Source organism: Sarcophilus harrisii, chromosome 4 (assembly GCF_902635505.1).
Source record: "Sarcophilus harrisii chromosome 4, mSarHar1.11, whole genome shotgun sequence".
In the NCBI taxonomy this organism is placed as follows: Eukaryota; Metazoa; Chordata; class Mammalia; order Dasyuromorphia; family Dasyuridae; genus Sarcophilus; species Sarcophilus harrisii.
This window is the reverse complement of record NC_045429.1, coordinates 400,646,378-400,669,310: the sequence shown is the minus strand read 5'-3', so window position 1 is coordinate 400,669,310 and position 22,933 is coordinate 400,646,378. Positions and strand designations below refer to the sequence as shown.

Sequence of the window (22,933 nt, the reverse complement as noted above, 5' to 3'; positions counted from 1 at the left end):
GCCTCTCAATTACACTAACTCAATAATTTCCATATAGTTTATGCAAATATAATTATTAATAATTTAGATTTGAATATTTTCAGCTATTCAGATAGTTGTAGCTATATGTGTGTATATTTATATTATTTGATACAGACAAGCAGTTCTCAAGCAGGAACTGCATATTCTACATGAAATAGTACATGCCATCTTATACTTGTTCTCTGTGTACAGTTTATGATAGAATGTCCTGGATATATGGGCACATATAGTACATGGTAATTCTCAATTCCAAGGGATATTAATTATTGTTGATATAAACTAGATATTTAATTTTAAAATAGAAACAAAGATTTAAGCGGTGTAATATACCACTGTATTATAAGTGGAAAGTATGGTTTCTTCCATTTCTAATTTCCCAATCATGGTCAGAACTTTATTATAAGCTATCCCACTGAAATACTTATGAAATAACACTCAAGATCAACTTTTGTAAATATTAAAATCTATTTTTGATGGTGATCTTCATAGGTGACAGAGCTGTTCACTTCAGGAAATAGAAAATTTCTTTATGATTTTCTCCAATATGTTGATGTACTTATCAACTTAAATTTTTCATTCTCTTCTATTACCATCCCTACATACTCTTCCTTCCCTTTTCCTCAGTACTGATTTTTATTCTCAAATTTCTACTACATTTTAGGCCATTGAATCTCATTTCACTGTAACTCTGAACTTCCTTTTAGAAAGCATATAGAAGCATTATGATGGACATTGACGGGAATAATTTTAATATCAGGGTTTGCTCTGAGACCTTCAAACAAACAAATTTTTATTCTATGCGAATATAGTATTTGAAATGCTTTACCTGAAGAACAACAACTATCCAGGTCAGTTTGTTATATCCCTGAAAAAATCCGTTCTTTGATACTAATTCTCCATCATAAATGTAAACACCCATTAATCCGAATATGCTCCCAAAAGAACCTTAAAAAGTTAAGAGAAAAGTCCAATCATTTGTTTTGTACTGCTTTAATACCAACCTGTCATAAAACTGAGTGTTTATTTTTTCCTTTTTTCATGATATTTGATGACTGCTAACAATATATAGCAATTTTCAATTTAGTTTAACCGACATTTATTGACCATTTACTAAGTGCTAGGTACTTGGGATAAAAAAGACAAAATAAAATAGAGTTAGATATTAAGTAATATAAGGGATTCAATCCTATCTAGACAAATGCTACTTATTTCCTTCAAGAATAATCAATCTTGGCGAGAAGCTCTATCTAGAGAACAAACTATTTACTTTCTCTTGAAATTAACATCTAATAAAAATCTAGGGACAAAATTAGTGAATAAACTAAAAGTAGCTCAAACTATTTAGGAAGTTCAAAGCTAAGCAGCATGCAGCCAGAGAAAACAAGGTTAAAGCTAACTCCAGTATAAGACCAAAATTAATTCTGGCAGCATTCATGGACAAATTTGGAAAGGGCTATGAAATTCAACTATTTCTGACAAATCTGTTTCTTTAGAGTTTTGTTAACATCTAGATTGACAGTAGGAAAATCAATGGAATGTCATTCAAAACCAGAGTAAGCTAAATGAAAAAGCTTACTATCTATTTTCTCAGCTTTGGAAAAGCTGCTACAAAGAGTAGCTTACTATTTACAAAAAATAAGAGAAAAAAATAATTAAGAGAACCCATAGGCCAGACTAGGGAAGGACTGAGGAACAAGTAATGACTTTTTGATCAATATTTGTGATAATATCTAAAACATACTTAAAAACTTTAACATAAGTCTAAGAAAATCTTACTCATTTTTTGAGAATAAATATTTTCTCTTCAATAACACAATATGTACAGTAATATGTACAGTACAGTATTAGGCAATAATGATAAATAGGAAAAATATGAAATGATCCTTGTCCTGAATTTATATTTTGAAGAATACAACATGCACACAAGCATAAGGCAAGGTAATCTCAGAAGAGAGAAAAATAGTAACTGGAAGGATAATGAAAGGGTCCATGAATGAAGTAGTACATTTGTGATGTGAAAAAGTAAAAAATAATATCTAAAAAAAAAAGTCTGGAGGAAAAATGTGAATGTCTTTAAATGCCAGACTGAGTTATTTGCAATTTATCCCAGAAGCAATGGAGGACCACTGAGGAGGAGTGACATGGTGAGATCTGGGCCTTTGATATCTATGTAGAAAAGGGACTGAAGGAGAATCACTACTAGAAGAACAGATATCAATTGTTAAAGTTAAAGGACCAAACTAAAATTGTAAAAATGCTCGATGTGGGAGATAAGAGAAAAAGGAAAATGATAGCTGACTTCAAGCCTATGAATCTGGATGATGAGAAAGACAGTATTCCCTCCAAAGAGACAGGAAGTCTGAAAACGCAGCAAGGGCACAAAGGGCAGAGATGATGAGTTTTCATTTGCATATGTTGAGTTTGAAATGCCAATGGGGCACCCAGATAAAATGCTCAAGAACAAGGATTCAGGAAAGAGATCAGGATTGCATGTAAAACCAGACCCCCTCCTCTCTGAGTTTTTTTGACTTCTCAAGCTGGCATTTGCCTTACTTTTATCATGAATTTAAAAATAACTGTTCTTTAACAACCCAAAAAAACCCAAAAACCCAAAAAGGCCCCTTCAATTTCATAGCTCTTCAAAACTTGTTCTCTAAAAGGGTCAAAATACTTTGAAAAAATAAGTATAAGATTTTTTTGGTTTTGTTTTTTTGCTTTTTTTCCTGAGGCAATTGGAGTTAAGTGACTTGCCCAAAGTCACACAGATATGAAGTGTTAAGTGTCTGAGGCCAAATTTGAACTCGGGTCCTCCTGCCTTCAAGGGCTGCGCCATCTAGCAGCGCCAGATTAAGGTTTTTTAAACAAAAATTACAAGTGGTTTTATTGTGTTACTTAACTCCTAACTATTTTCTTCTTTCATCCCTCCAGAGCAAAACTAATTTGCAAAGTATAAAAAGATGCCTACATCTGAAATGTAAGGCAAGCTATATTTTTTACAAAATGTATTTTAGCTAAAGAAAAAAAAAGGCAGAAGGAAGGGGAAAAGAGATAAGCAGAGGAAAGGAAGGAAGGAAAAAGGAGAATTTTTCTTATGATATGGTACATTAATTTTAAAATATCCTGTTAAAATGTAGCTACTTGGTTTTATAAGAAAATATGTCAGCTGAAACATAACCAAGTACAGTTAGTTCCAATGGAATAATGTAAAAAAAAAAAAAAAAATGGGTGATTAGTTCAAGAACACTATACTGTTGTGCTTAGTGATAAAGCATAAACATTACCACAAAATTATACCGTCTGTCCAGGAAGCTCTATGCTAGATATACTTATATAGATATTTTTGTAGGTGATAATTCTTTATGTATAACAACATAACTAATTTCGCAAAAGCACATTAAAAATGCACATTAAAGACTTACCAAGTTGAATATTTCTAATCCACACAGATTGTTTAGTTTCTTTTAAAATTTTCTCAAAATAAACACCTGCAAAGCCACTTGAAAAACATGCTATAAGAACTGCCATCAGACCTACAAATTGAGAGCCTGCTGAGAGTTCCTTAGAAGTCGATTCTTGAGAATCTGAGGGCCACTAAAAAAAAAAAAAAAATCAGAACAGAATTTGGAGGTTAAATGTAGGTGATATTTTTTATGTCATATACTTAAACTCTTAAATCCTAAGAAAAATTCAACATATTTCCTCAAAGCCCAAAAAATAAATAAATAAATTCAAGTTCTATGTAAATTTGATTAGTATTTAGGTTTTATCTCTCATATAGCTCAGGCACTACTTTAGGGGGCAGCTAGATGGCACAATGATAAAGAGTGCTGGGTTGGAAGACAGGAAGACATCCTTCCTGAGTTCAAATCTGATCTCAGATATTTAATAGCACTGTGATCCTGGGCAAGTCACTGAAATCTATTTGCCTCAGTTGCCTAACTGTAAAATGAGTGGGAGAAGGAAATGACAAACCACTTTAGTTTCTTTGTCAAGAAAACCAAAATGGGATCATGAAGTAGCACATGATTGATATATATGACTGAACAACAAAGCTACCTTGAAATCCTTAAAAAACCTGTGTTATTCTTGATCCATCCATCCCCAATATCTGTTTCATATGTCTCCTTTTTTTTTTTTGTGGCTTAACTTCTTGAGAAGTTTATAATCAGTATTTCCACTTGCTTTCCTCTTATTCTCTTCTTAACTCTACAGTCTAATTTCTGTTTTGTTTTGTTTTGGTTTTTTTTTTTTGGCTGAGGCAATTGGGTTTTAGTGACTTGCCCAGGGTCACACAGCTAGAAAGTGTTAAGTATCAGAATCAGATTTGAACTCACGTCTTCCTGACTTCTACTGTGCTACCTAGCTGCTCTTACAGTATAATTTCTAACCTCATCATTCAACTGAAATGTCTTTCTTCCATGTTGCTAATGATTCCTTAATGGCTTTTTGTTGTTGTTGTTATCCTTCTTGACTTCTATGCAACTTCTGACACTGCTGGTCACACTCTTCTCCTTAACAGTTCCTTCTCTATAGGTTTGTATGACACTATTCTCCCTAAGCTCTCCTCCTACGTGATCTGAATATTCTTGTCAGTCATCTTTACTCGATCTTCTATCAAATCATGTCCATTCATAATTAGTATCCCCTGGCACTCTATTCTGGGCCCTCACCTCTTCTCCCCCTATATAACTTAATTTGGTGAGCTCATCAACTCCCATAATGATAATTCTCAAATTACTTATCCAGCCCCAATTTGCATTCTGAATTTCAATATTAAAATTCCAACTGTCTATCAAGACGTCTTGAACTGGATATCCTGTAGACATTTTAAATTCATGTTTAAAACTAATTATTATCTTTTTTTCCAAAGGCTTTCTTCTTCCAAACATCCCTATTACTGTACAGTCAGCCAATAAACACTTATTAAATGACTACTAAGTACCTGACACACTGTGCTAAGCTATAGGGATGTATAAAAAGGCAAAAGACTGTCCCTGTCCCCAAGGAAGTCACTGGGATTACAACAAATTAGGAAAGGCTCCCTTCAAAAATCTGTTGAGGGCATCAAAACCATTCTAGTTACCTGGATGTCACTCTCAGCTCCTCACTCTCTCACTTCCACATCTGATCTGTAAACAAAACCAATCTATTTTACCCTCTAATATCTCTTGCACTTTTTCCTTTCTCTCCGTAGGTATAGCCACCACACTGGTGCAGATCCTCATCATCTCACACCCAGATTATTCCAATATCATGCTGGTTGGTTTCCCTATGACAAGTTTCTCTTGATACCAGTCCATTCTGTACTCAGTTGTCAAAGTAATCTATAGCACAGATTTGACAGTGTTGTCTCCCTATTTAATCAATACCAGTAGCTTCCCATCATCTCTAGAATCAAACATAAAATCTTGTGTGGCATTCAAAACTCTTCATAATTTAGCCTCGCTCCCACCTGACCTTTCCAATATGTTAATATAATTTTATTGTTTCTCTATGCATTCTACAATGAGAGACACTGACCTTCTCACTGTTCCTTGAACAAGATACTCTATCTCCTAAATCTAAGGCATTTCCATTGGCTACCTCCTTTGTCTAGAATACTTTGCTTCCTGGCTTTCTTCAAGTCCCACATAAAGTCTCATTTTCTACAAGAAGCCCTTCCCAATTTCTCCATATTATCGTAGTGTCTTTCCTCTATTGATTATTTCTGATTTATCCTGTGTATATTGCTTGTACCTAGAAGTCTGTATGGCGTCTCCCCATTGGACTGTGAGCTCCTTGGAAATAGGAACTGTCTTTTACCTTTCTTTCTATTTCCTGCATTTAATGCAATGCCTGGCACATGAAATTTCTTTTAAAGTCTGTCATCCCATTAAATCAGAATGGATGGAAGTAATGCAAGTCTTATAGCAATGGTTGTGACTTAATGCTTCCAACATTTCTTACTGAATATTATTACAATTTCCTCCTTACAATATCCCTCACTGTGTCCTGAGTTCATGCAGAAATGAACATGAAAGATCTGAAGAATTCCAAGACCAATAGAAGGAAGCCAGTAACAGCAGAACCCAAAATAGTGACAGGAAAGATAGCAGTGTGGAATAGGGGAAGTAATGAGAGATGCTGAAGATAAAGAATACAAGTTGGGCATATGGAGTTATCATGCTGTCTAACAGCTTGGCACATATAATGTGTCTTGTATATCACATCTGAGTTTCTGCAGAGGTCTCCTCTACTCCTATTACTTTTATTTTCACTACTCATCACATGATTTCCCCAAACTGAAATTCTTCTTAATTTCCATACTTCTGTTATTTTCATCAATATTTTCCTAGTTTCAAAACCTAGATGCAACCTCTGCTTTCATTAGAGCTTACTATCTTGTATAGGTCTGGACATGTCAGCTACCTTTTTCAGTAAATCTTGATACTTCCTATCATTTCTCAGATCAAACATAAAACTCTCAGCTTGATATAAAAAAATCTATCATAATTTAGAAACACACACACACACACACACCCTTCCAGTTCTCTTACTTCACAGATGATCAGACCAAAGTGACATTTTCCTTATCCAGGTCACCAAATCCTGTCAATTTCTCCTTCAGTACATGTCATTATCATGTCTTCCTTTCAATTCACATTAACACCACCCTTGTTCAACAATTACATTATATCTGGCAATTCCAGCTGCCTCTTAATTGGCTTCTCTGTTCTAGTCCATAATGAATACTACTATCATATTAATTAATTAATGTTCACTCAGAGTAGGCCACTCCTTAGTCAAAGTATTCAATTATCCCATGATTCTGTATTGCTTATAAAAGAAAATTCAAATCCTTATGAAGGAATTCAAAGCCCTCAACAACCTGACCCCAATCTATATTTTCCACCTTTGTTTCCTTCTCTACACTGACCCTCTGCTACAGCCAAACTGGTTTACTCCTTATCTCTTATCATTTCCTTTTTATGTGAAATTCACCACACCTATATCTCTTTGTGTAATGTCCTCCTCTTCTTTCCAAATGTAAAAATACCACTTATGTCAAATTACCTATCCTTTATGAACTCTAGATATCCTAGTTAAAAATGCTCTCTCCCGAATTCCAAAAGCCTTCACTATTTGAACTACTCATTTAAAAGTAGAAAAAAACTCTTAAGTCCATACTATCTACCAGAAACTTATCACCTATGAAATCTCTTCTGTTCTTTTCTTGAAGTGGTATGTCTTTGATCACTTGATTGCAATTTAACTTTTTTATACGTCTAGAATAAACTTCCAAATATATGCTCTACCATTTGCTATCTGTTTTACTTCATACAAGTCATAATCTCAATGATTCAGTTTCCTCGCTTACAAAATGAGGGGCCTGTTTTAAATGTATGGTTTTGTTTAAAAGGTTATATATGTATATATATATATACATATGTGTATATGTATGTGCACATATATATATTTTCCACAATATTTTGTGGGACTTTAAGTGCATATGATCAAAGAATTAAAGATTAGGATCACACGATATGAATTAAAGTTCTAATTCTTAAGTTCTTTGCAGCATATGCCTATGTACTACAAAACATTGTAGAACCTATCACCCTTTGATATTCATACTGCATCAGCAATTACTGCCCCATAACTTCTCCAAATGGTGGATCTAGAGACCTCTTCATAGAAGCTCTATAAGGTAGAAAACTACCCTAGCCATCTCTTCATTTCCCAATGAGTTGTACACCTATGGACCATTATGTCTGCTATCTCCAAGTATCTTCCTTTCTCCTAACCCCCTTTTTTGTATTGTCTTCCCTCATTAGATTGATTACAAGCTCCTCTAGGGCAGGGGCTGTTGAACACAGCACAGCACCTAGCATACAGCAGACAGTAAATAAATGTGTAATGAATTAGTATGTACAAGTTTAAAGCCATTTTTTTATCTTCAAGAATCTTAAAATCTAGAGGCAGCTAAGTGGTGCTATGAATAAACCACTGACCCTAGAGTGGAGAGGATCAAAGTCGACTCTGCCCTTAGACATTTATTAGTTGTGTGACCCTGGTCAAGTCACTTAACTATGACTGCCCCCCCAATCTTATATTCTAATTTATAAGATAAAATATTTAAATACAAGTGACTATACAAATTCAATTCCCTCATTTACAGATAAAGAAATTGAAACCCAAGAAATCAAGTGAACTGTCTAAAGTTATATCCATCAAAAGTAAAGTATTTGATATAATAGATAAACAGTCACATAAAGATGAAAAAGCACTCATTCACAACAATTACTTTTTAAAACTACAATGAATATGAAAGATAAGCTTATCTTGAATAATTTACCTGTACAAAAGTGACACCTGCCATTAAAATCACTAGAGATAGCCACTGGTACAAACCTAATTTTTTACTAAGCATGGACACAGAAAACAGGGCTGTGGTAAGAATTTTTAACTGATAAGTAACCTGAAAAAAAAAAGAGAACAGATATTATTATTATTATTATTATTGTCACTTTTAAAAAGCACTATAAGAATTTTTTTTCTAAAGTACCTGATAAGTAGCTGCATCTAGGTTTGATAATGCTACATACAATAAATTATTCTGAAGAGTATATATTCCTGATGGAATAGCAAGTTTAAGAGTTTCCATAGGTTTGTTTAGAATTTCATCATGTAATACTCTATTCAATGTTCGAAGACTGCATTCTAGGGGGAAAAACATAAACAAAGAGCAACATAATTAAGTAAGTAACCACTCACAGCAAATCACTATCTCTCATGGTTTTAGTTTTCTGACTTTATCCCAGAGTCATATCCAGCCAGCACTCGGCCACCTGCTATCTGAGTCTGGCCCATCTTCAATACTGGATGTTATCCAGCATAAAGCCCTACCATTAAATTACTACCACCTGTAGCCTACTAAGCTTTCTCTAGGGCCACCTTGACTTCAGACAAGGAATTCCCCCATCTACTACCCTTTAGGCCCTTCTCTAATCCAGACTTGGAATCGACAACTCCTAAATGGTCTCCCACATGTCCTTTCTTTTCCTCTCTGCCTAGAGCACAGGACACATCACCACTTGTCACAAGCCATTGATCTTGCCACAAAGCTGGATCTGGTAGGAGGACTCTGAACAATCTAACCACATGCTTAACTTACTGGACCTTTCTTTAACCACTGACACTCCGATTTTATTCCTCAAAAGTTAACATGTTCCAACCCCCTCATACTTTCCTTATTCTGAGCTGACAATATACAAACCTCTTTCTTCATCCCCAACTGCTCATTCCCTGATCACTACAAATCTACCCTCTGCCAAATAGTCCATTTAGATATCCTCACTCCTTCCACCGTACCCTAGAGAATGCCTATTCTATAACTAACAAGTTTGCTTTCATCTTAAACTTTGTTTCTTACTCTTACTTTTTGACATCCACTTGAGATCAGGTTTCCTCCTTCACACTGGTCCTTTAGCTGTTCTAATGATAACTTATACTGGCTTTATGCTATATATTTTACACATATATAAATAAAATGTCACATATTATTCCATATTATGCTTCATATATTATGCCATATTATACTTTACACTATACAATATACCTTCTTTTATACTCAACTCACTGATTATAGTGAGGGAACTAGAATATTTCTTCCTCCCATTGCCATATGCAGACTTTCCATGTGGTCATAGTGTCCAAATCACCTAATCTTGATTTTGGTGGCATCTACCCAAGATATTCTCCTTCCTTCTTTAGTGTCTGGCTAATTGTCTTTTTCTCTATTCTAACTTATTCTTGGTTTTGCCATTACCCACAAGTGTTTTACTTCCATGTTCAAAAATTCCAAAATTCCTTTATCATAATAATTCATCATTCCATGTTTCCCTTTGTCTTATGATCCCACAACTATTCTTAAATCCAGCACTTCCATTTCCTCCATCCCTCAATTCTTTCTGCATACAATCTACATACAAGCTACCATCCCCTTTCTTATCTTGATTCTTTAGTGAAACAAATGAACTTTATCCTTTTTTTTATTCTCAGGTCTCTTTTTCTTCAAATTAACAATCATGCCTTAACAAATCTCAATCAAGCATTATACACACTCTCAGCTTACAGGGCACACTTATATTGCTTCATTTCAACTACACCACTCCTCCCTAATCTATTTCCTATTTGCTCTTTATCAGCAACAATTCCAAATCTCTTCCTTCAAGCTTCCCAGGGCAGTCTTTCTCCAATTCTTCCAGCTGAGAGCCTCATCTCACACTGCACCTAAAATATAGAGGCCAGTTTCTGAGAGTTCCTCCTTCCTCCCCTCTTCATATTCATCCTGAGGGTATCACTCAAAACACATTCCCCCACCGTCTCCTTCTTTATACTGATATGAAGTGGCCAACCCTTCAAAAAGTATCCCAGATCGACAATGATTCATTGTTGGTGGAGTTGTGAACGAATCCAACCATTTTGGAGAGTAGTTTGGAACTATGCTCAAAAAGTTATCAAACTGTGCATACCCTTTGATCCACAGTGTTACTACTGGGATTATATCCCAAAAGTTATAAAGAAGGGAAAGGACCTTACCACGAATGTTTGTGGCAGCCCCTTTTGTGTTAGAAACAAACGAATGGATGTCCATCAGTTGGGAATGGCTGAATAAATTGTGGTATATAAAATTATGGAATATTACTGTTTTAAAAAGACCAACAGGATGATTTCAAAAAGGCCTGGAGGCTTACAAACGATGCGGGTAAAACCCAGGACCAGGAGATCAATATACTTCAACAAAAATACTAGATGATGACCAGTTCGATGGATCAGGCCATCCCTCCCCTCAAACAAATCATTTCTAATGGACAAAGAACTGAAACATATGCCCAGAAAAAGAACTCTGGGGACTAAAAACCATTAATTGAATTCCCAATCCCTATTTTTAAATGCATTTTGATTTCCTTCAAAAATTGTACAAAATTCGAGTCTGATTCTTTTTGTACAGCAAAATAATGTTTTTCATGTATACTTAATTTATCTAAGTTATTTTTAAAATTTTAAATTTGGTATCCTGCCATCTAGGGAGGGGGTGGGGGGGAAAGGGTGAAAAATTGGAACAAGAGGTTTGGCAATTGTTAATCCTGTAAAGTTACCCATGTATATATCCTGTAAATAAAAGGCTATTAAAAAAAAAAAGAAAAGAAAAAGAAAATTAAAAAGCTTTAATAAAAAAATAAGACAAGCACAAAAAAAAAAAAAAAGGATCCCAGATCCAAACTGGGTTTCTCTGTACCATCAATCCTTTTACCTTTAATCTCTATTTATCAACTCCCTCCATGCTGCCTGCCCATTAATACACCCTAGTCTCTTAAATCTGTTTAAAGAAAAAAAAACCCATACAAGATTACCCACTAGTTTACCTATTATGCTAAAATTTCGAGATTTCCCTTCTTTTCCTCTAAAGCATTATAGTTTGGCTTTTGACCTCATGCTTCAATAGAAAGCTCTCTACAAAGTTACCAAATGTTTAAATTGTGAAACCTAAGCCTTTTCTGAATCCTCATTTTTCTTACTTCTCTGCAAGCATTTTTGTTTCTGTTACTGTCCCCTTCTGGATAATCTCTCCTTTCTTGAGTTTTTCTCTCTCCTTGTTCTCTAATCTGTCTGCCATTTCTTTGTCTCTTTTGCTGGTTCTTCATCCATATCATGGCTACTAACCATAAGCATCCCCCAAATCCTTCTCCTAGGCTTTCTTCAATTTCCCTTTTCTACCATGTGTCAACAAACTATGATCCATGAGATAAATCCAATCTGTTTCCTGCTTTTTACAGACTATAGGCTAAGAATTTTTTATTTTTAAATAAAATAAAACTATTTAATGATATAAAAACCACTTATAGCACACAGACCATACAAAAACAGGCAAGAGATTAGATTTGACCTGAGGATCACAGTTTGAAAAACCTTGCCTTATATGCCCTCACTTAGTGATCTCATCATCTTCCATAGTTCAATTAACTCTCTATGTAAATGATTTGCAGATCTATCTATTTAATCTTTTTTTTTTTTTTTAATAGCCTTTTATTTACAGGATATATACATGGGTAACTTTACAGCATTAACAACTGCCAAACCTCTTGTTCCAATTTTTCACCTCTTACCCCCCCCACCCCCTGCCCTAGATGGCAGGATGACCAGTACTATCTATTTAATCTTAAACTCCACTAACTTTTGCTACCACCAGCTGCCTTTTGGACTTCTTGAAAAATATGATCTAAAAACATTTCAATCTTAATCTTTCCAAAAATATACATATCATCTTTTCCCCTACAACACTCCTCTCTTTTAAACTTTAATTCTTTCTTATTGTTGATGGCACCCTCACCCTTTTAGTCATCCAGGTCAAAACCTCAATACCATCCTTGACTCTTCCCTCTCATAACATCCCACATAATTTGTTGTAAATTCTGACATGTCTACCTTTGCAATATCTCAAACACTTTTCTCCTCTCCACTTGTATAACTGCTGCCCTCATACCTACTCACTTGATCTATTCCAATTCCTTCTAATTGGTCTTAACGTCTCTCACCACTCTAATTCGTCCTTTACCAAGCAAGCTGCTAAACCGTTTCTTCCAAAGTACAGATCTGACCACGTTCAAGCCCTTATTTAATAAAATTTTATGCTTCCCCATTACTTCCAGAATCAAAGCATTGTTTGGCATTTAACGCTCCTCACAATCTGGCCCTTTTTATAGTTTCTGTCTTGCTTCACTTCACTCCCTTCCACCTTTCCTGTAATAGTTATCGTTGACTTTTTTCCTGTTCCTTGAATTTGTTCATATGTGAAATATATCCTCTGTGAGGAGAAGACTGATTTCTGCTTTTCTTTTATCTCTAATTCTTAGCACAGTGCCTGGCACACAGTAAATACTTAATCAACTGTTTTCTGACTGAGCTTTTGCAATTTTATTCAATTCAATCTAATTTGATAAACACTTATTAACTGTCCACTTTTTGCAAGACAAAACAAAAAAATGATAGACCTCTGTTTTCAAGAGGGAATAACAGGATAAAAAGCAAAGAAGGGAGCCAAAAACATATTCTAGGAAAATTTTAAGAGAAAAAAAAAATCAGTTGACTAAAGGAGAGAAGGGAGAAAATAAAAAAACACATTGAGGAAGAGTGGCACCTATTAAAGCTCTAAAGGAAGAAAATAATTGTAAACGATAAGAGAAGTGAATGTACTGCAAGTTTAGCAGTGGTTTATGTGAATGTAGAGGCAGATGACAGGTTAAGTTCAAAGTTCAAAGAACTCTGTGTAAAATGTATGAAAGGTAGCAAATAAAGTTGGAAAGGTATGAATAAAATATCAGCTTGAGGCATTTGTATTTTATCTTCTAGGCAACAGAAAGATACCAAAGGGTTTTGACCAAGAGAGTTAGGTAAAACTATGTATTTAGAAAAATATTTTATTAATAAACTGAAAAAAATGAGACAAGGATTTGAAGAAGAGAAATTAAGAAGCTATCACAGCAGTCTATGTGAGAGTACAATAAAGACCTGAACTAAGGTGGAGGAGGTGAATGAAAGAAGACCAATTCCAGAGGTCAATCCACAAGCATTTATTAAACATCTGTCATGTATGTAAACATCCACTGTGTAAGATGAAGAAATCAACAGGACTCAGCACTGGCAAGAGACAAGGAGGAGCCACAAAGGAGACAAGGAGGAGCTTTAGGCTTGATTGATTTGGGTAATAGTAGTGGCATCACAAGAAATACATTAGTTGTGAGGAGGGGCAAATATAGGGAAGATGATCAGTTTTCAATTTTGGACATGTTAGCTGTAATTTGAATAAAACTCTTTTTAGTTCCTAGTTTGGCAACTGCCCCACTACTCAAGTTTAACAGAAGAATGACTACCTGGTAAGAAATTATGTACTCTGAACTATTTTTTATCAAAATTTCTTTAAATGATAACATAAATTAAATCCAAAAGAATCTAAAGATTATTATTCTCAAATATTCTCACTCCTCACATATTTTCTGAAAATAAAGATGATTCCCTACACCAACTAACTTTTAACTTTAACTTTTGATTGTTGTACAATCAAGGGATACATAAAAGATGGGAATTCATGTAATCTCATAATAACTCAACTAATATTTCCAAACTTTTCTTAGAAAAAATGTTAATGAAAGAAAGTAATGAGAAAACAAAATCTAAAATCAGTTTTACTTTCTCTCCTTATCCATTGCCCTCTCTCTAATAAAGGTAGTAATCGGAGACTTTCTGGCCTGGTAGAAAAGAGGGAAGGAAATTAGGAGATCTTGATTCTAATAATTCCAATGTTTTGTACCCCAGGAAAATCACTTAATCTCTCCAAGTTGTAATTTCCTCATCTTTAAGATGAGGCTGAATTACTTAATATCTTAAGTTAAATCTTTTATGGTGCTAAGACTCTATGAATAAAATGACTCTAAAGCACCAGCCCAAACCAAATTGGTTTGAAGACCAAACAATAAAGCTGCACATCTCAAATGTACCTCAAATTCAACGTGTCCTACAACAAACTCGGCATCTTCCCCCCCAACAAAAACAAGTTCCTCTTTCTGACTAACCTATTTCTGTTAAAAGAGAATGATACCCCCCCAACCTTTCTTTTTCCCACTAGGTAGCACAGTATATAGGATGCTGAGATCTGGACTAATGAAGTTCTGAAGTAAAATCCATCTCAGACACTTACTAGCTATTGACCCTGGGTAAGTCAATTGCTGTTTGCTTCAGTTTCCTCATCTGTAAAATGGGGTTAACAATAGCACCTATGAAGATAAAATGAAATATTTATAAACCTTAAAACATGATATAAATGGTAGCTATTGACTATTAGGATTGTTTTCGTTTCATTAAGATTCTACTATTCACAATCTCTCACATCCATGCTCCCCATTCTTTTCCCACTATTCCCACCAGGCCATTATTAATTTAATCTAATTGCAACAGTTGTCTAACTGGCATCTCTAACTCTAGGCTCTTTTTCAGATAATCTTTCTGAAGTACAGCAGTTCTAATTATGTTACCATCATACTAAAAAAAAAATCTCCAATGACTCCTTGGTCAGAGTTTTCAAACTTCTTGGTTAGGATTCAAAATCCTTCACAATTTAGTCCCAATTTACCTTTCTAACTTTATCCGGCATTATTCCTTTACTGCACTCTATTCTCCAAAAATTTAAAGTCCTTTACATTGAGTGTGGCTTCAGCTTACTCTTCTAGGTCTACTTTATATTAGTCACTTTTAGGCACTCTGCCTTCAAGCCACACTGGCCTAACACCAGTTTCCTAAACTCCATAGAACACTTCCCATTTTCATGTCTATAGCATAGTGAAAGAGTCTTAAGAACAGAGACATTGAACCATCAGGGTCTAAAATAAGCCTTGCACCATAGCAGGCAGTGAATAAATGATTGTTGAATTGAATTAAATTGCTTAAGCTTTACTCCATATGAGGAATGCTCTCCTTCATATTCTGGCTCTTTCGAGATTCAGCACAAGTACTTCTTCCTATATGCTTTTCCTCAACCTACAGTTTTCTTCAACCCATCTCTTCAAAAGTTATTTGTCCTTGTATATCCTCCAGCAAAATAATTATAATTGACATATGTACGTCAAGTTTTACAAAGCACTTTACAGACATTATCCTTAAGGGCAAGGTCTGTCTTATTTTTGTCTTAATATCTATCTATCCTAGCATGTATCATAGTGCCTAGCACTACATTAGATGCTGAATAACTATTTGCTGAATTGAATTCCAAGCACTAGTATCACCATATTTAAATACATTTAATTATCAATATATTATATTATTAATATAAATTAAATATTAAATATACCCAACACTTTCCCACCTTTATGACTTTGTTCACTCCAATTTCCTCTGCTTAGATTATCAACTTCTAGCCATATCAACTAAAATGGTGCTCGTCATTCAAGGTCTGACTTAAATACCACTTCCTTCACAAAGTCTAACTTAGTTCCCTAGCAAGATATAATAATCTCTCCCTCCTCTGAACTCCCAAAACATCTTGATGTATTTGTGGTAATTTCACATTATTGTGTATTATAGTCATTTATGTTTCATTCATCCCCCAGCTAGGCTATATTTGCTGAATGAACTGAATGAATTAGCTCTGTAAGCTTTTTTAATAGAAGAGGTGATACACACATGATTTAATGAATAACTAGAGAGAAGAAAATAGTACTGCTTTCAATCTTACTTCCAATGTTTACAAAAGGGTTTACTTATAAAATTCTTTTAGGCCTATAGGTCTGGTGTTCATTTATGAGCCCATCTTGTAAAGCAAGTATTGATAAGAAATGAACATTTGCATTACTCCAAATCTTGAACCATACATAGAAAATGCAATCTAATCATTAGAATAGGAAAAATCCTCCTAACAACTGATAAAATGTTATATTTTTTTAACCATAAAAAGTCTTCAGTACTCATTCTCAAATATCACAAAGTAGAAAATAGGACTGCCAGAAGCATAAATGTAATTTCCTTCTACTTTATTCTATAAATACAAAACACTATGTTTTACTTAAAAAAAAAAAAAAGCCTCCTAATTTTCATTTTATTTTGTTGTATTTGCACTTAAATCTTCTAGGTAAAACTACATTTTTAAACTGGCTGGATTTTGTTTTTAGGAACCTTAGGAGCAATATTTTGAAGGTTGCAGAGGTAAATTAGAAGTCCCCAAAAGAGAAGTAAAACAGAAAAAGTTCCTTATAAAACCAAAAAGGGGACACAAGGTAAAAGCAAAAAGTAACTGTCTAATGGGGAAAAAGGGGGAAATTTACTAAAAGGAATATGCTGTATTTCCTAGTTTCTTTGCACCAAAATTAAAAGGAAAAAAATATATAAGTACACCCATCCTACTTCCCCACTCTTACCCAAAATAACTAGGCAAATTTGGGGGCTTCTCACCTGGCTCCTGGCCTGGTCACCTGACAGTCCAGGCAGGAAGCCCCTAAAACACAAGGGCCTGGGGTCGAAGAAGTCTGCACTCTGGTCACCCCCACCACATCCCAAACAAGCTGTAGGAAAGGGAGAAATGGTAGATGAGAGAAAGGAAACCCAAACATGCTTCCTATCTTGCAAACATGCTTTTTCTTCTTTCTTCCAGTACTATCTGTCATAGCTAGAAGTACTTTCCAACCAGGTAACAAGGAACTTCCTGAGTCTTTAAACAGTGGCTTTGCCCAAATGCCAAGATATCTTAAAAAGCCCCAGAGCCCCAGTTTTATTTGTTTACATTCACTATAGTAGTTACACAAAGCAAATAGGTGGGCCTCACTTCTCATCAGATACATTCATCAAATAATTCAAACATCTGTTAAACTCATAATATGTTTAAAAGCTAGTAAGAGGAAGTGAATAGCATACCAACCCCACAGGCAAAAGGCTGTTTTGAGGTCTCTAAGAATATAAATTGAAAAGTGGGTATCAATCTACTTTAGTTGAGAGAATTTCCTACCTGGGAGCGCCCTGAGGCCATGACATAATAGGTTTTGTCCTTCCCTCCTCCCCACAAGAAGTATTAAGTGCAAAGCAATATGATGCCTAAAAGAATCTTCCCTTAGTTGAGGCAAAAAGCATTAAATGTCATAGAAATGGGCATTAAGAAGATGGGAAATACAAAGTTAGAAAGACACTTCTTGTTTGTTCTTATTTTGAAAGTGCATGTTACAATACAAACTGAAATGCTAATTTACCCAGAATCCAAATATTCTTAGGTAATATGAAATTTGCTCCAATAAACTCAGAAATGACTAGTTGCATGGCTACACAAATCCTTCATTAACCCAAAGATACACTTCAATAGACCTGAAGAAACCAAAATACTTGATCAATTAGCTATCTTGAGCTTAAGTACCTAACATATTCAAAGAATGGTTATAAAGTCATGCTTTGCATCCATAGGCTCTTAAGCTATTAGGACCTTATAGACATAAATGATGGACCTTGGAAGTTTTGCAATTCCAAATCAAGAGAACATAAAAGAAATAAGTGGAACGAAGAACTAGACAAAAAGAAAATGAACTGAGTTAACATTCTTCATATTTGTAGATTACCTATAAGACAACACATAAAACAAAGTGATGGTTTTTTATTCCCAGTAAAAATTAATTTCTCTACAGAGCTCCAGATACAAAATGCTCACAGATATCTCTACCAGAATGTTGCAATAGTTCAAACTGAATATGTCCCAAACTAAGCAAATTATCTTTCCTCCCTAAACTTGCTACTCCTTATTCTTCACTATTTCTTTCAGTGACATCATCATTTATCTCGAGATCCATGTCTAAAACTTAAGAGTCATCACTAACTCCACCTTCTCTCTCACTTCTCATATCCAGTTATCAAGACTTGAAGATTTTATCTTTATATTACATTTTCAATCCATCCATTATTCAAATCCCACTACTAACATCTAGTACAGACATTCATTATGACATCTCTGAACTATTTCAACAGGTTCCTAGTTGGTCTTTTTGCTTTCTTTCCTTCTATTCCCAATCCAAACCACTGATCAGTATGACCTCTTGGCTGTTTTGCCGAGATGATCCTGAACTGTGATGGGGATCAGAGGCTCTGCAGAAAGTGACATTGTCTATGCTAAGATCCTGATGACCCTGAAAGTGACACCCTTTATCTTTGTTCTTCACATCAGGAGGCCCTTGTGAAATAGCCCTGATATCACTTCCACTACCTGAACTTCGGTGTGAGGGGTATTAAATTGTTTGTTGTTTTTCCATTTTAACTCTACTTATATCTATGTCAAGCTCTTCCCCAATACTACTCATGTGGAGCTTTTCTGAATCTTTAAGGGCAGAATTATCTACTACCAGCCATAGGACCACTGTGGAAAATTACCCAGAGGAACTTTGTGGAAAAGCTTGTGGGCCAAGTGGTACAATGTAGTGAGGCACATTTACTTTGTGTAGCCAGGGGATGGTTCCTCTTTAAAGTGGTAAGGATGTCATTCTTGGTATTAGACATGACTGGCCCAGAGAACTAAAATTTGAACTAGTAAATTAGCACAGCTTCTGGGGTTATAAAAAGTTCAGCCTAGGAGAAGTAAGAGCTTCTCATGATAATCTCAGATAATAATTGCCACCATGACAGGATGCAGAGGCAAAAGCGAGCCTCATATACTCCAATCAATGGTGTATCCTTATTAATCTCTTTTATGATTCAGAATTTATATGTACCGTACATATTTCATAGAATTCCAGTCCTAACCTACTTGACTGGCCTAAGTCAAGCCTGCCACCTCTTAATAACAATATAACCAGGCATTCTCCTTTTGGGAAACAATAACAAACACAATTAAAATTTTATCTATCACTTTAAATTCTTTTCTTATAACAACTTTGTGAGCAAGTAGTAAACCATAAATTTTATTTATGAGTAAATAGTTATTCAGAGGTGAAAAGCCTTAGTCAGACACACACATATAATAATGAATGTGGGAAGCCAAACACCCAAGTATCTTTACTCCAAAACTGTTTTTCTTATTATACTACAAAATGCCTAGACTAAAGTCTACTCAAAGCCTTTCCTTGGTTTTTAAATGATTTTTGAATAGTTAAAATTCCTTGGCCTACACCAAAGTTTTCCCAATCTTGTACCAAGTTTGATCTCTCCAGCATTATGTCAAACTACTTTAACTGGCGTATGTTATACTCTAGACAAACTGGACTACTCTCCCATGCAGTTCCTCATTTCATAGGATTATAGTCTCATAAATTTAAAGCTGGAAAAGTCCTTAAAAATCTAACATCCTCATTTTTCAGTTGAGGAAACCGAGACCCAGAAAAACTAAACGACTTATTCATGATCACACAGCAAATAAGTGTCTGAAGAAGGATCCAAACCTAGTCTTCCTGACTCCAACACTAGCACTCTATCCACTGAAATGTCTCATTTCCATGCCTTTAGTCATGTTCTTTCTTGTGCCTGGATGATCTCCTCCCCAACCCACTTCTATCCCAAGATAATCCATTGAATTCCTATCTATCCTTTAAAGCTCAACTTAAATGCTGGCTTGTCCAGGAAATACTTTAGGATTATTCCAATTTGTACTAACAGAATTCTGTTATCTCTCTCTTGTATTCATCATGAACAATTTCATGTTAAAAGAAATAAGAAACATGTATAAGACTTTGTTTATGAAGAACACAATGCTTGGTGCTAAAATAAAAGAAAAATTTTAGATAAAAGAGTCCTTAAGAATCTAACAAGATAATGGTTATTTCTGTACATCTTATATCCTCCCACTATATTATAAGCCTTGAGAGAGCAGGGCCAAGTCTTATCTAAACTTTTTGTTTAACTCAATGCTTTCACACAGAAAATGTAGTACAAATTGAATTTAATTAGATTTGACAGAAAAACCCTATATAGTTAAGAGAAAACCATTCTAATAAAATTAAAAATACTAAAAAGAAAATAAAATATCATAACACAAAAAACTACTACAACAGAACTATAAATAAACAGTGAAATAAAAATAGGAACATCAATTATAATGCATAAACAGCTTCAATTCAAACTCAAAACTAGATACCTACTGCTGTCTTTGTAGACTAATAAAATGCAGGCAATGATCTTCAAAAGTTCAGCAATGACTACAGCAGTAGATGACAAATACCGAGGCCCATCTTCTTTCAAAGTCCTCGAATAACGCATAGTAAGAACCAAGCTGGTAGTCTGAAAGACTAGGATTCCCAAAGAAAGGTACTTTAAATTGGCAGACATTGCCTTTTCTTCACGTTCCTGAAAAAAATAAAATCAGAAAACAATGACTAATTAGCCAAAATGCAAAGTGCAGAAAGAAATACATTAAAAACTAATGAACAAATAAATACATTTATGTATGGCACTGTTTTTTGTTTGGGTTTTTTTTTTTAACCAAGCTTTCTATGCTTTTGAGTCTTCTCCAATATAGAACAGTAACAGCATGTTTTTTGTCTCTATTACATTACAACTTGTCTCACTGAATTAATTATGTGGACTTTATTTAAACAACATTCAAATGATTTCTTTTATTGTTCTATATACTCATCTTTCTGTTTCTTATCCTCTTTGTTACTACTAGCTAATTCAAGCATACATTATACAAAAATTTATTTCATAACACATCCATCCCTGACATAACTCTCAGCCCCAACTTCAATCTGTGTCAACTGATGTGAAGCATCTTTGCGCTGAAAAATTTAAAGTACACTGCTAAGGATAACGGATAGGAATGACTCTTGTATGAAATTAAATACTATATTTCTATTGATAATTTTTTAAAAATCTTGCAAACTAGATTGTTTTTGTTACTGTACTCTTTTGGGGTTGAAAAGCACAGCTAATTGTTCAACATGTAAATAGCAAATACTTTTATGCTGGCGAAAAATCTGTGTGAATCAATGGAAAAAAAAGCTTACTGAAACTTCATATAATAGAGGAGAAAGTAAACATTGGCCTGTGGTATGTAACCAAATACTTATGCTTATGTTCAAGCTCTACCAGCAAGAGTCTTTATAAAGAATGACAGAATTAGATAATTTTACCCCTAGAAGGAACCTGAAGGAATTTTCATCTTACACATAAACAAACTGATGCAAAAATATATTAAATGAATTTACTAAAGCCAAACAACAGTCACTGGAAGTGAAGGGATTCGAATTTGGAACTTATAATCTAATGCTATCTGTACTATCATGCTACCATTTGAATAGTCCTAGAAGTAAGCTTAGAAAAGTCTAGGAAAAAAAATCTGGGCCCATACTTCCTGTGTTAAAGTAAAATAAGAGAACTAAGCGCCAGAAACATACTTTTGGCACAGGCATTTAAATCTCCTGGAAAATGTCAAATACTGATTTCAAATCTGTTCAAAGAATTTTGTGTTTCTAAAGTACACTGGAGGACACAATGACCTACAATCATGATAATTCCTTTTTTTTTTTTTTTAAATAAAAAAGGTCAGGTCCTAGACTACAAAGCATTTTTTTTTTCAATTTGAATTTATTTTCTCTTTTCCTTCCATTTCTGATCAATTCTCAATTAAATCAGGGAAAGTCATTTTTGATCTGTACTTTAAGTTTTATAACATAGTCCTTATCAAGTTTTTAGAGTATTAAAAAAAACTCTATAAAAATACATAATCCCTGTTTTTAAGAGATCTTATAGACTACTTAATACACTAAAGTAATTACCAAATAGCCATTTACCGATGCTAAGTAAAAATTTATGCCAGCTCAAATGTAAAGAATAATTTTATTTGCTATACTACCAGAACCTCAGAGGGAAAAAAGAAAAAGATCATCCAGAGATTTAAGGATCACAAATAAAATTCAAATAAAAATGTCTAACCATCCAAATTGGGGGGTGAGGGGGAGAGACACAAACCAGTGTATAGAAAGGTACTATTATCTAAACAATGGCATGTCATTTGACAAGCAATTTGTCATATTCTCCATTCATTCTCTCAGAGGTGAAATGTACCTGAAAAATCATCCCTAATCCAACTTTTAGTTGAATGGGAATTCCTCATATGTGAATTCATTTTATAAAATGAAGCCAGAATTAAATAATAGGAAGAGACTGAGTTGTAGAAAGGACACAATATTTTTAAGGCTCACTTCTGCAAAAACACTCATATTTTTATTTTTAGCATCAATATTCTCTTGATGATGCCATATGGTATAAATCATACTTCATAATCTTGAAAAATTAAAATTACAAATAAACCAAATAGCAAAGAAAAGATGCCCGGTGTGGTGCAGCTCTTAAGGAGAATATAGCACTAATCCCAAGACCACCTGCCTGTGTTATCAACTACTTCCATTTGAAAATGCCAAAA

General features: G+C 34.4%; 1 protein-coding gene across 2 annotated transcripts in view; it reads right to left on the bottom strand.

Moving 5' to 3' along the window:
- The window catches only part of SLC35A3 (solute carrier family 35 member A3), a 57,145-nt gene that overhangs the window by 18,855 nt on the left and 15,357 nt on the right, over positions 1-22,933 (bottom strand). For both annotated transcript variants that reach the window (XM_031967141.1, XM_003769686.4), the window contains exons 2-6: positions 20,652-20,856; positions 8,567-8,721; positions 8,357-8,479; positions 3,441-3,612; positions 848-966 (exon numbers count right to left, since the gene is read on the bottom strand). In XM_031967141.1, the coding sequence (XP_031823001.1) occupies positions 848-966; positions 3,441-3,612; positions 8,357-8,479; positions 8,567-8,721; positions 20,652-20,838 (756 nt within the window). In that variant the 5' untranslated portion in view covers positions 20,839-20,856. The remainder of the gene's footprint in view (positions 1-847; positions 967-3,440; positions 3,613-8,356; positions 8,480-8,566; positions 8,722-20,651; positions 20,857-22,933) is intronic.